At 43.7% G+C, this 13983-nt stretch overlaps 1 protein-coding gene across 1 annotated transcript in view; it reads left to right on the top strand.

The window, feature by feature from the left end:
• The window catches only part of col16a1 (collagen, type XVI, alpha 1), a gene marked incomplete at its 3' end in the record, with an annotated part of 565824 nt that overhangs the window by 97627 nt on the left and 454214 nt on the right, over positions 1-13983 (top strand). Inside the window, exon 9 of the mRNA XM_059954228.1 lies at positions 12929-12964. Coding sequence (XP_059810211.1) covers positions 12929-12964 — 36 coding nt within the window. The remainder of the gene's footprint in view (positions 1-12928; positions 12965-13983) is intronic.

Raw genomic sequence — 13983 nt, 5'->3', positions numbered from 1 at the left:
TCACCACAGCATGTTTCCCATCTGTTGCAACACCTCACACTTAGCTGAAAACACACTCAGATGGAGACCATATAGAGAACATAAAAGAATACCTTATGGGAACATAACCTTTAGCTCACAATGTTGTGTCCAGCTGATTAAATTAGTAATCAAATACACAACTATACTATTCTCTTCTGCCTAGGTAATTCCTCCATTCTTTGCATATTGACATACTTATCAAGGAACCCCTTAAATGCCTCAATCATATGTGCTGTCTCCAGTACACCAGGCAGTGTGTTTTAGGTATCCACCACACATTGTGTGGAAAAACTTACCCCTGATATTCCTTTGTACCTACTTCCAAGCTCCTTAAAACTATGCCCCCTTTTGTTAGCCAGTTCAGCCCTGGGAAAAAGCCTCTGATTATCCACACAATCAATGTCTCTTATCATCTTATACACCTCTATCAGGTTTCATTCTTTAACATTTTAGATAACTTCAGCAGAAGGCCTCAGTGTCATATGCTACTGTTAAGTCAACGAATACTACTCCTGTAATTTGTCGCATTTCAAAGCCATGCTGAATATATTGGGTTAAGTTCAGGACTTGACCACAGCAAGAGTGCCCTGGCCTGAACCCGGCTTGGTCTGGTGTTAGACTAAGGGGGATATTCTTTTCAGTATGAGTCTCTCGTAGAATTTATAGAGGGTGCAGAGCAAGGAAATCAGTCTGTAAATTTTAAGAATTTTGGGGGCTTTATTGGGTTTCAGGAGAGCAACAATTTTGGCTCTTCTCCCACTTTTTAGGTATTTTTAATGATCTTAGGCAACAGTTAAAAAGGGACAGAAGCCAGTGGAGTGCTTTAGGTCCAAGATGTTTAAGGAATTCATTAAGAATTCCCATCTATGCCAGCAGCTTTGTTGGATTTTAGCTGTGATACGTCACCCTTTAATTCTTCTAGGCGAGAGGTGGGAAGTTGTTATTCCAGTTTGAGAGAGCTGACTCCAACAGTCCTCAAAAGAACTGACTACCACAGGGATCAGTCCTGGCACTTCTACTAAATGTTTACATAAATGATCAACCAACCTTTCCTAACACATGCAGGTTTATCTATGCAGACGACCTATGCATTGCAACACAAGCTAACTCCTTCCAAGAAGTTGAAGTACAACTTAAGCAGTCCTCAAAGCAATGAAGCAGTATTATGCAAAATGGTCTCTGAACCCAAATCCATGAAAAACTCGAAAGTGTGCATTCCACCTGAGGAATCAAGAAGCAGCTGGGAAACTCAAGATCTTCTGGTGTGGGAAGGAGCTCAAACACCATCCGACTCCAGTTTACCTGGTGTGACACTGGATAGGACGCTCTCACTGGCCACCCACATCCAAAAACTCTGAGGGAAAGTTGGCTCCCACAATTCTCTCTTGAAAAAATTAGCAGGCACGAAATGGGGAGCTAATGCCCACACACTTAGATCAACTGCCCTAGCACTCTGCTATGCACCTTCAGAATACTGTGCACCTGTGTGAGGCAGATCAGTCCATGTGAAGAAAATACCCCCATTTCTTAACGAAGCCTGGCAAATAATCATGGGCACACTGCGCCCCACACCCAGTAACATCATTTACAGACTTGTAGTCATTGCTCCCCCGGAGATCTGAAAACACTAAACAAAAATTGAAAGAGGTAAACAGAACTCGGATCCACAGCACCCACTACACCATCATGTGCCAGTTTCCAACCACCTAAAATTGAGGAAAAGCTTTGCTACAGTGGAGGAACTACCGCATGGAACATCCCCCCAAACATACAGGATTGACCTCTGGCAACAAACTGAAGCCAGAACCCCACTGAACAATACAGTGCAAGACCCCACAGAGATGTTGCCGGATGGGGCACTGCTTGACGACGGAGGTGGTGTACTCTCAACAGAGTGAGAGCGGGAGTTTGTAGGACAGGAGACAATATGGTGAAGTGGGGTTTAAAGACCAGCGAATCCTGTGAGTGTGGCGAAAGGGCGCAGAACATTGAACACATTCTGCTCAACTGCCCACTCTCACCTGATTTAGCTGACACTGACCTGCTCAATGTCAACCAAACAACACTAGAGTAGCTGGCTGCCTGGTGTGACAAGCTATGGTAATGACTGTATCGCTCACCTACCATCCTCCATTGCTCCAACTCCAACGTTTACTGAACCTATTTTGATAAGGCATGCTCCCCAATCCAGGCAACATCCTTATTAATCTCCTCTGCGCTCTCTCTATAGTATCCACATCCTTTCTGTAGTGAGGTGACCAGAACTGAACAGTCCTCCAAGTGGGGTCTAACTAAGTCTTGTATAGCTGTAACATTATCTCACAGCTCTTGAACTCAATCCCACATCGTGCTAAAAAGACACCATACGCCTGATTAATGATACTGCCAACCTACGCAGCAGCTGTGAATATCCAATGGGCATGGACCCCAAGATCGATCTCACTGATACCCCACATTACCAAAGGTCTTGCCATTAATATTACATTATGTCTTCAAATTTGACTTAACAAAATCAACCACTTCAAACTTATCTGGGTTGAACTCCATCTGGACTTCTCAGCACAGTTCTGCATCCTGCTGTTATTGATGTCCTGCTGTAACCTCTGACAGCCCTCCACACTATCCACTACACCCCCAACCTTTGTGTCATCAGCAAATTTGCTAACCCATCCCTCCACTTCCTCATCCAGCTCATTTATAAAAATCATAGAGGGGGGACGTCACGTGATGACATAGGATTGAGACGATGGAACCCAGCTCTCCCGTAAAAATAAATAAATAAATAAATAAATCAATCAATCAATCAATAAATTAATGTTTAAGTGAAGAAAAGTTAGTCAATACTTTCTTAAGGTTACTTATAAACTACTCCGGATTGTTTTAAGCTATGCCTCATAAACAGAGGATGAAGAAAACTACTACCGCGAAGACTGCTCAAGTTGGAACAGAATCAAGGCCTACTTCTACCGAAGAACCGCGGACTCAGGTACAATACATCACCGGCGAAACAGAACAGGAAACTGCGGCAGCATCGGCCATTTCTAAAGGAAAGGATCAACGAGAACTGTGCAAACGTAAAGGAATGAGCATGCGCAAACGAGAGCAACCAGAACTACAAATCTCAGCTGCGACTGAAACCGAAAGTGAAAGTGAATCTGAGAGAGTCAGATTCTCTGGAAAAATCAGACGAAGATGGAGATGAAAGTTCCTCTGAAAATATAAAAAAGACTTTGAAGCAAATAATGCATAAATTAGAAAAATTAAATGCATTAAAAGTAATTAAAAGTAACCAAAAAGTAATTAAAGAAAAGAATGATAAATATGGAGACTATGTTTGATAAAATGACAAAGAAACAGGAAAAAATGGAAAAGAAAATTACAGATTTGGAAATTAAAATGGAAGATATGGGTGGAAGAATGAAGAAAATGGAAGATGATAATAATGCCTGGATATCAGAAAGAAAACAACTCGTGGAAAAAATTGATTAGCTTGAAAATTTTGGTAGATGCAATAATATTAAAATTGTTGGACTTAAAGAAGATACCAAAGGAGAAGACCCAATAAATTTTTTTCAAAAATGGATCCCTGAAAAATTGGAAATGGGAGAAGAAACTTCAATTGAGATTGAAAGGGTGCACAGAGCCTTAAGGCCAAGATCTCAAGATGATCAAAATCCGCGATCAATTTTGATAAGATGTTTAAGATACCAGGATAAAGAAAAGATTTTGAGGGCGGCTGCCCAAGGTGCCAAAAGAAGAAATGGACCATTGATGATAGCAGAGAAACCAGTTCTTTTTTATCCTGATATAAGTTACAACCTTTTGAAGAGAAAGAAAGAATTTAATTCAGCTAAAAATGTCTTATGGGAAAAAGGTTATAAATTTTTAATGCGTCACCCAGCAACACTGATAATTTTTTTGTAGGAGGGAAAAAGATTTTTTTCTGATTATCGAGATGCGGAGGTGTTCGCACAAAAACTTCCATCTATTCGCTAATTAAACGTAGAGACTTCTAAACGTAATGGTTAAAGACGAAGACAGAGATAGCGGATGGAACTGATGGACATTTAAGGATGATACAAGGGAGAAAAGTAAAATTTTAGAAATATTAATTGAGAATAGTATTTTTTTTCTTTTCTTATATACTTTTTATGTTGCGGGGGGGGAGAATATATATTATATACTTTTTATGGAGCTTTGAATCGGTTACTACGGGATTCACGTGTGTAATCGTGCCGATCACCATGACCCGTACAACAGAGGGGGGTGATGTGTTTTTTTTTCTTTCACAACATTAGTAGGGGGGTATTTTGTTTTTTTCTTTATACTCTATTTTTCTTCTATTCTTTTGCCTGTATGATTGGTGGGGACACACATAGCAACATGGAGACATTCTACATGGTCTTGTTCTAAAATTCAACCTTTTTGGACAAATTTAAGACTTTTACTGGAACAAATTACAGGAACACAACTTCCTCATAATCCAATATTAATCTTACTAGGTGATATTGAAGGGATAAAACCAAAACTCAAGCTAAATAAATATCAGAAAGAATTCATAAAAATTGCACTGGCAGTAGCCAAAAAGGCTATTGCAGTTACTTGGAAATCGGATACACGTTTAAGTATAGATTGTTGGAAGAAAGAAATTTATGGCTGTATTCCATTAGAAAAAATTACTTAAAATTTAAGAGATAAATATGAAACATTTCTGAAAATTTGGCGCCCTTATTTACAAAAGACAGGACTAAATATATAGGTGCTCTGAAGATGAAACAATTGGTTACTTGGGGAAAGAAATAAATATATATACTAAAGTTATTACGAACTCCATGGAGCATGTGGAGATCTTCCAACAACCAGGCACTCTTTCTTTTTTTTTCTTTCTTTCTTTCTCTTTTTTTTTATATAGGGAAGTTAGGGGGGAGGGGTTATATACATTTTTTTCAATACTTTACTCTGTAATCATTTAAAAACGCAATAAAAAAAGTTTTCAAAAAAAAATCACAGAGGAGGAGTCACAGAAACAATCCTTGCAGAACATCACTGGTCACTGACCTCCATCCAGAATATGAACCACCCATGACCACCCTTTTCATTTTGTGGACAAGTGTAAAGGGGGTTTTTCTTTTTCTTTGTTACTGCGTATGTTGATTAAAATGGCTTCTTTGTTTTGTTAAAAGTAGGAATGCTTCTTTGTTGCGAGAGAGAGTGCTGGAAGTTTGTTTGGGTTAAAATTTACTGATAATGAGAATTGTATTCCTTTGTTAGCCAATTGGGATTAATGTTGTTCTTTCTTCTGAGTTTGTAAGCTATTGTTGGCGGGCATGTTGAGGGAGTCAGCGTGAGGGGGTGAGAGAGAGAGGACGCGATGCTGTAAACTGGGCGAGAAACGGACCCCAAGTGGGAGGTACCCCGAGGAGAGGAGACAAAGATAGATGTGCTTGGTTGATCACTTCGGGTGGTCCTGAGCTGCGAGTCGAGGAGTTCAGAGGGGATCAAATGGTGGCCAGAAGACTTCGGGAATTGAGCTCCAACTGTTGTGCACAAAGTGGTTTGGACTTTGATAAGTTTGGTGCCTTTTCTTTATTTTCTTTTCCTTCATATATACGATATCGTTATTACTCATTTAGTTATAGTAATCTTATAAATTGTATTCATTTAATCACATATGGTGTACTGTCTGTTACTTGGCGAGGCGGGGACATCACACAGCATCCACACCAGCTGATTACTCAGTTTGGCGGGGCCGAAGGCTGCTCCCCTTAGACGAGAATGAGCTGAGCGAGCCTGAGGCGACCCAGGGGGTTACATTGTGGGGTGCTCGTCCAGGATTGATTTCTGTGGAAGCTGTGTGATCGCCCTCTTTAAATTATGTCTGTGGCGAAGAGCTGGTGTGCAATTGCTGGTTATTGCTGCATGTGTGTTGGGTGGGGTGGCTGCTGTTGGTAGCCATGAGGTCGTTGTTTGATTTCAGACTAGCACTGATGAAATGGTGGTGGGACCATGGGTTGTCCATACTGTTAAGAGAGTGAGGAGTGACAGGTTGGGATGTTTCAGCAGTAGTGAGCTCCGCCTGGTTGTTGGAATAATGTCCAGCCCTAAATGGGCAGAGCGGACCTCTCAGTTGTTGGATGAGTGGCAGTGCTTAGCTGAGGGAAAGCGACAGAGATTGGTTGAAAGTTTGAGTAAGCGGGCTGGTGGCGTTGTTAGAACTGTTGGGCACAATTACCTCGGAGTGACAGCTGCCAGTTATGTGAAAGTGTGGGAAAATGCGTGTGGTTCAACTGGAAGTCAAATGCCGCAGCTGGGGGGCTTACCATATCCGTGACAGGAGGTTGGTGGAAAGTCTTTAGGGTATCTTTTTTTGGCTGGGGGCAGATAAATTGCTTGTGGTGCCAGGGGGATCTGTTAAGGGGATCAGCTCCTCCCTCGGTAGTTCAGTTGATCCGAGAGGTGTCGGGAAACTTAGAGGAGGCCCAGTGGGGGAACAGCTTGGGATCTCTGGGGGAGCACGTTCCCAGCAATGTACTAAGGAACTTCCGAAAGGAACAGACCCTGTTCCTGAAGGCTTAGAGGGATCAAGTACTCGGGTGTCGTTACGGATGGATGGAAGCCAATTTAAAGCCATCCTTGACACCGGGGCGCAGGTCAAGTTGCTGTACAGTTCATTTTACAACTGTTATTGGAAGCATTTACCCTTGACGACATTGAGGGCATTGGAGATTTGGGGTACTTCAGACGACGGTTATTGGTCAGTGAAAATGGAGTTCCCAGAGGCCAATGTGGGGGTGCCTGATGTTCGTGAATCATTAATGCTGATGTGTCCGGACATTGTTGAGGCAGGAAGCATTTCGGTTCTGGAGAGGACCAATACCCTGCTGATGCGCTTGGGGGCTTGCCTGGAGGAGGCTGGTGAGTGCTGTTTGGAGGTATTGTCGATGCACCCAGAGTTTTGAGCTTCTTGTGCGGACATGTGTAGCAGCACTGGGCTGGAACTGAATTTAAATGAGAGCCGGTGGTGGTACAGCTTTGGGGGAAGTATCTGAGGGTGAGACCCTTTTAGTGGATGGTGCGAAATACCACGAGGGAGGGGAGTTGACTGCTGAAGACGTCTCGGTGAAGTCACCTGTAGCGGCAACTGGTCCCTACAGCCATTGGAGACGTAGGCAGCATTTGTGTAGATTATAGTGTGTTGAAGAGGCCAGAATATGGCCCTGAGAGCCGAAGAGGCGATGGCCTGTCTGAGTGGTGCGAAGTGGTTTAAGGTGCTGGATCTGAGGAGCGGATGTTGCCAGATCCCGATGAGTGGGGCCGACAAGGAGAAGACGGCCGTTATAAATTCCCTAGGAGTCTTCTGGTCCGAAAAGATGCCACAGGGCATATCCGGAGCCCTTTCAACCTTCCCGTGGGGCATGTGGAAGACCATGGGGGATGTGGAGGTGTTTGGAGTTTTGGCGTATGTGGATGATGATCTGGGATTTGGATTTGCCTCGGGAGAATATGAAGTGAGGTTGTTGCAGGAGTGGCTGAGAATTACAGAATAAAAGTGTTTTCTGTACACATGCCAGGGCTGGCAAAGGTCGCAGCTCGTGAGTGACTGTCTCTTCGGAATCAAGTTTGAAATGAAGACGGAGAGACTGGAGACAGTGATCTGGAACCAGTGGGAAGACTTATAAGTTGGAGACAGCGAAGAAAATTGTCTGACTGAGGGCAACAGCAAACTGAGAGCCTGGAAAGAGGAGTTGGTAGTGGGCCCGAGGTATCCCCAGTTGTGTCCAAGCCTGAAGGGTTTAGGTGAGGGAGTACGGAACTCCCAGATAAGTTGGCCAATGTAGCGCCTGAGGAACAGGGCGTGAGGTTTACTGTGTGGGGAGGAAATGTCACTGTGCTTGGGTTAGGGTGTGTTGGCAGGAAAGGTGGTGAGTTATTTAATAGTCATGAGGACATGACTTTTATTTGGTGAGGGGAGAGTGTAAAAAGGGTTTCTTCTTTTTCTTTGTTACTGCGTATGTTAATCAAAATGGCTTCTTTGTTTTGTTAAAAGTAGGAATGTTTCTTTGTTGCAAGAGAGTGCTGGAAGCTTGTTTGGGTTAAAATTTACTGATAACGAGAATTGTATTCCTTTGTTAGCCAATTGGGATTAATGTTCTTTCTTCTGAGTCTGTAAGCTATTGTTGGAGGGCTTTTGGGGAGATCGGCGCGATAGAGAGATAGAGAGGACACGATGCTGTAAACTGGGCGAGGAATGGACCCCAAGCGGGGGTCTAAGGCCAGGAGGTACCCGGAGAAGAGGAGACGAAGATAGATGTGCTTGGTTGACCATTTCGGGTGGTCCTGAGCTGCAAGTCGGAGTTCAGAGGGGATCGAATGGTGACCAGAAGACTTCGGGAATTGAGCTCCAACGGTTGTGCATGAAGTGGTTTGGACTTTGATAAGTTTGGCGCCATTTCTTTATTTTATTTTCCTTCATATATACTGTATCATTATTAATCATTTAGTTATAGTAATCTTTATAAATTGTAATCATTTAATCACATATGGTGTACTGTCTGTTTTTGGGCGAGGTGGGGACATCACACAGCATCCACACCAGCTGATTACCCAGTTTGGTGGGGCCGAAGGCTGCTCCCCCTAGACGAGAATGAGCTGAGCGAGCCTGAGCTGACCCAGGGGGTTACACAAGCCAATTCTGGACCCACAAAGCAAGGTCTCCTTGGGTCCCATGATTCCGTGCTTTCTGAATGAGCCTTGCACAGGGAACCTTATTAAATGCCTTACTATACACCACATCCGCTGTTCTACCTTCATCATTGTCTTTTGATAACTTAATGCTTTTCAAATGCATATCCTTTTTCTTAATGTCTATATGTTCAAGCGTTTCAGTGTGCTGTAAGTAATCCCCATGATTACTAAGGTCCTTTTCCCTGATGAATACTGAAGCAAGGTATTCATTAAGTAGCTCTGCTACTTCCTCCGACTCCATGTACATGTTTCCACTCTCACACCTGATTGGTCCTATTCTCACACGGCTCATTCTCTTGCTCTTCAGATACTTGTAGAACGTCTTTGGGGGTTTTCCTTAATCCTGCTCGCCAAGGATTTCTCATGGCCCCTTCTGGCTCTCCTAATTTCATTCTTAAGCTCCTTCTTGGCAACCTTGTAATTTTCTAGAATTCGCTAAGTACCTAGTTTCTTGAGCCTTTCATAAGCATTTCTTAACTAGATTTTTTACATCCTTTGTACACCATGGTTCTTTAACCTTATCCATCCCTTCCTTGCTTCAATGGAGCATACCTATGCAGAACTCCTTGCAAATGTTCCCTGAATATTTGTCACATTTCTACCGTGCATTTCCCTGAGAACATCTGAGATGAGAGTTGTGATCCCTATCTCCAAAATGCTCTCCCACCAAGAGATCTGACACCTGACCAGGTTCATTTCCCAATACCAGATCAAGTACAGCCTCTCCTCTGGTAGGCTTATCTACCTATTGTATCAAGAAACTTTCCTGAACACAGTTAACAAACTCCACCCCATCTAAACCCCTTGCTCTAAGAAGATACCAGTCAATATTAGGGAAGTTAAACAACAATACTTGCACAGTTCCAGAATCCACCTCCCTATCTGCTCTTCAATGTCCCTGTTACTATTGTGGGATCTACAAAAAACACAAAGTAGAGTTATTGTCCCCTTCCTGTTTAAGGTCGATGTTTAAGGATCTCTTGCAAGATGTTAGGGATAAATTTGTCCGGGTGAGGAAGATCAAGAATGGTAGGGTGAAGGAACCATGGGTGAGAAGTGAGGTGGAAAATCTAGTCATGAGGTTTAGGAAGCAAGGATCAGATGGGTCTATTGAGGAATATAGGGTAGCAAGAAAGGAGCTTGAGAAGAGCAAGAAGGGGGCAAGAGAAGGCCTTGGCGAGTAGGATAAGGGAAAACCCCAAGGCATTCTACAATTATGTGAAGAACAAAAGGATGACAGGAGTGAAGGTTGGACCGATTAGAGATAAAAGTGGGAAGATGTGCCTGGAGGCTGTGGAAGTGAACAAGGTCCTCAATGAATACTTTGGTATTCACCAAAGAGAGGGTATGATGATGGTGAGGACAATATGAGTGAGGTTGATGTTCTGGAGCATGTTGATATTAAGGGAGAGGAGGTGTTGGAGTTGTTAAAATATATTAGGACGGATAAGTCCCCAGGGCCTGATGGAATATTCCCCAGGCTGCTCCATGAGGCAAGGGAAGAGATTGCTGAGCCTCTGGCTAGGATCTTTATGTCCTCGTTGTCCACAGGAATGGTACCGGAGGATTGGAGGGAGGTGACTGTTGCCCCCTTGTTCAAAAAAGGTAGTAGGGATAGTCCGGGTAATTATAGACCAGTGAGCCTTACGTCTGTGGTGGGAAAGTTGTTAGAAAAGATTCTTAGAGATAGGATCTGTGGGCATTTAGACAATCATGGTCTGATCAGGGAACAGTCAGCATGGCTTTGTGAAGGGCAGATCGTGCCTAACAAGCCTGATGGAGTTCTTTGAGGAGGTGACCAGGCATATAGATGAGGGTAGTGCAGTGGATGTGATTAACGTGGATTTTAGTGAGGCATTTGACAAGGTTCCACATGGTAGGCTTATTCAGAAAGTCAGAAGGCATGGGATCCAAGGAAGTTTGGCCAGGTGGATTCAGAATTGGCTTGCCTGCAGAAGGCAGAGGGTCGTGGTGGAGGGAGGGTTCAGATTGGAGGGTTGTGACGAGTGGTGTCCCACAATAATCTGTTCTGGGACCTTTACATTTCGTGATTTTTATTAATGACCTGGATGTGGGGGTAGAAGGGTAGGTTGGCAAGTTTGCAGATGACACAAAGGTTGGTGGTGTAGTAGATAGTGTAGAGGATTGTCAAAGATCACAGAGAGACATTGATAGGATGCAGAAGTGGGCTGAGAAGTGGAGATGGAGTTCAACCTGGAGAAGTGTGAGGTGGTACACTTTGGAAGGACAAACTCCAAGGCAGAGTACAAAGTAAATGGCAGGATACTTGGTAGTGTGAGGAGCAGAGGGATCTGGGGGTACATGTCCACAGATCCCTGAAAGTTGCCTCACAGGTAGATAGAGTAGTTAAGAAAGCTTATGGGGTGTTAGCTTTCATAAGTCGAGGGATAGAGTTTAAGAGATGCAATATAATGATGCAGCTCTATAAAACTCTAGTTAGGCCACACTTGGAGTACTGTGTCCAGTTCTGGTCGCCTCACTATTAAGAAGGATGTGGAAGCATTGGAAAGAGTACAGAGGAGATTTACCAGGATGCTGCCTGGTTTAGAAAATATGGATTATGATCAGAGATTAAGGGAGCTAGGGCTTTACTCTTTGGAGAGAAGGAGGATGAGAGGAGACATGATAGAGGTGTACAAGATATTAAGAGGAATAGATAGAGTGGATAGCCAGCACCTCTTCCCCAGGGTACCACTGCTCAGTACAAGAGGACATGGCTTTAAGGTAAGGGGAGGGAAGTTCAAGGGGGATATTAGAGGAAGGTTTTTCACTCAGAGTAGTTGGTGCATGGAATGCACTGCCTGAGTCTGTGGTGGAGGCAGATACACTAGTGAAGTTTAAGAGACTACTAGACAGGTATGTGGAGGAATTTAAGGTGAGGGGTTATATGGGAGGCAGGGTTCAAGGGTCGGCACAACATTGTGGGCTGAAGGGCCTGTAATGTGCTGTACTATTCTATGTTCTACGTTCTGACTTCTACCCACACAGACTCAGTAGATAATCTCTCCATGACTTCCTCCTTTTCTGCAGCTGTGACACTATCTCCTGTGAAGCTGTGAAACACCTAAAGTCCGCCACACTCAACAGCTATTCCTGCCCCTGAGACATTCATGTCTCTGTAATGGCCACAATGTCATAATTCCATATATTTATCCACACTCTATAAGTTCATCTGCCTTGTTTATGATACTCCTTGCATTAAAATAGACCTGTCTCAGACCGTCAGGCTGAGTGCATCTTTGCTCTATCATCTGCCTATACTCCTCACAAACTCCCTACAAGCTGTCTCATCTCTTGCCTCTCTCGATGACCTGGTGAGTTAGCCATCTTAATGTTCTTTTAAAGACCCAACATTACCTCCATCTCTATCTCAAGCAAAATGATCTCATTATCACCCACCTGCTTCTCTTTGGTAAATACTGATGCAATGTACGTATTTAGGGCCTCACCCACATCCTGGTGCAACTCTGATGTTCAACACTCAATCTGAGCTCAGTTGTTCTTTAGATCTCAGGCCTGAAGCAGCTCCCTGGGCAATCGCATTTTTTTTGCATCTTCTCAGGAGTTGTCCAATTTTTAACCTGTTGTCTGCAAAGGCCAAAGTAGTGTCATTTTTTGTTTTACTTTCACTGTGTCTACAGAGCAGGAGTTCCAAACCTTTTTTACACCATGGACCAGTACCATTACGCAAGGGGTCTGTGGACCACAGGTTGGGAACCCCTGTTGTAGAGGAATCACTCAAAGTGTCTGTGTATTAAATGGCATCTGACGCATGTCCACTCATTCTTCTATCCTGTGATGGAGATCTGGGGATTCTGTATTATGGGCACATGCTCGCACACACACACAACATTGTGGGCCAAAGGGCCTGTAATGTGCTGTACTATTCTATTCTATTTACGCACATCCATGTGCACATGCATATGGACATATATATGCATGTGTGTGCGCGTGTACACACACACACACACACACACAAACAATACCCATTGAGTTAGTTGGTGATCTGACACATAATGAATGACCCTTAGGGACTGTGCCTCATCTTGAGTTCCTGACATTAGTGGGTGCGGTTGGTAATGTGTTTACTTTAATCTATGACTGACTATGTTTGTTGACATTGACTGTCTTTCTTTTGCAGTGTAAGTCATGCATCCCAGAGGCACCTGGAAAAAACGTGAGTACTGTGTGAATCCACTCTGATGGTTTAGTAGTTTAACAGCTGTAACTGGCAATGGTTTTCCTGACGTTGAAAGGGCACTGGATACTCTGTGTGAGGAAGTTAAGAGTAGGTTACAGTGAGGACAGGAATGGACGGAACTGCTGCAGGAGTGGGTGGTGGTGGAGCCAATGGTATCTGGCTTTGCAAGTTACCTTTACGCTGTGGTGTGCTCCTCTTCGGGGGTTATGTCTGTGTTTGTGTGTCTTTGGAGAGGAAACTCACAGTCTTCATTGGCAAAGTGGGGGATTTCTGTGATTTCCCCCCCCCCCAGGGAAATGAGTGATATATAGATATTAGTAATCGTATTTTCATTTGATATCGTCAACAGTCCTGTAAATCCCTGATACTCGTATTTAGTAAGTGGATAAAGTTTTTTAAAAAGAAACTGTAATAAATCACTGCACTGCTTGGTGTACTGTAGATCCTTCTAGACCAGTCCAGTTCCAGCCTCTGCTCCATTTTCACAGTGTCTCTGAACCAGAAGTGGGATGCTATTCTAGGCAGCTTCCCTTCTTTTAACTAATCAGGTTCAAAGACTGAGCCAGTGAGGTCACTGTGTTAGCACCAGCCATGGCTGAGTGGACTTTTGGGCCTCTGTGATCTAGCTGTGTTACCTTGTGGGACTGATCAGACTTGCTATAGATCACATTCAAGCCCACGTTACATGTTTAGCAAGTAGGTGAATGTCTGGGTATGAAATTCTCCAATAGGTCTGCTCAAGGTGAATGGCTGCGTGTGAAATTCCACAATGTCTGCCCAGGGTGAATATGCAGGTATGGAATTGCACAATGTCTGCCCAGGGTGAATGTTGGGGTGTGGAGTTCCCCCACAGCTCTGCCCAAGGTTAATGTCTGGATATGGAATTCCGCAATCTCTTCCCAGGGTCAATGTCTGGTTATGGAACTCTACAATGTCTGGGTATGGAATTCCCTCAACAGCTCTGCCCAGGGTCAATGTTGGGGTATGGAATTCCA

The sequence above is a fragment of the Hypanus sabinus genome, chromosome 30 (assembly GCF_030144855.1).
Source record: "Hypanus sabinus isolate sHypSab1 chromosome 30, sHypSab1.hap1, whole genome shotgun sequence".
Taxonomy (NCBI): Eukaryota; Metazoa; Chordata; class Chondrichthyes; order Myliobatiformes; family Dasyatidae; genus Hypanus; species Hypanus sabinus.
This window is presented reverse-complemented; position numbering and strand designations above follow the sequence as displayed.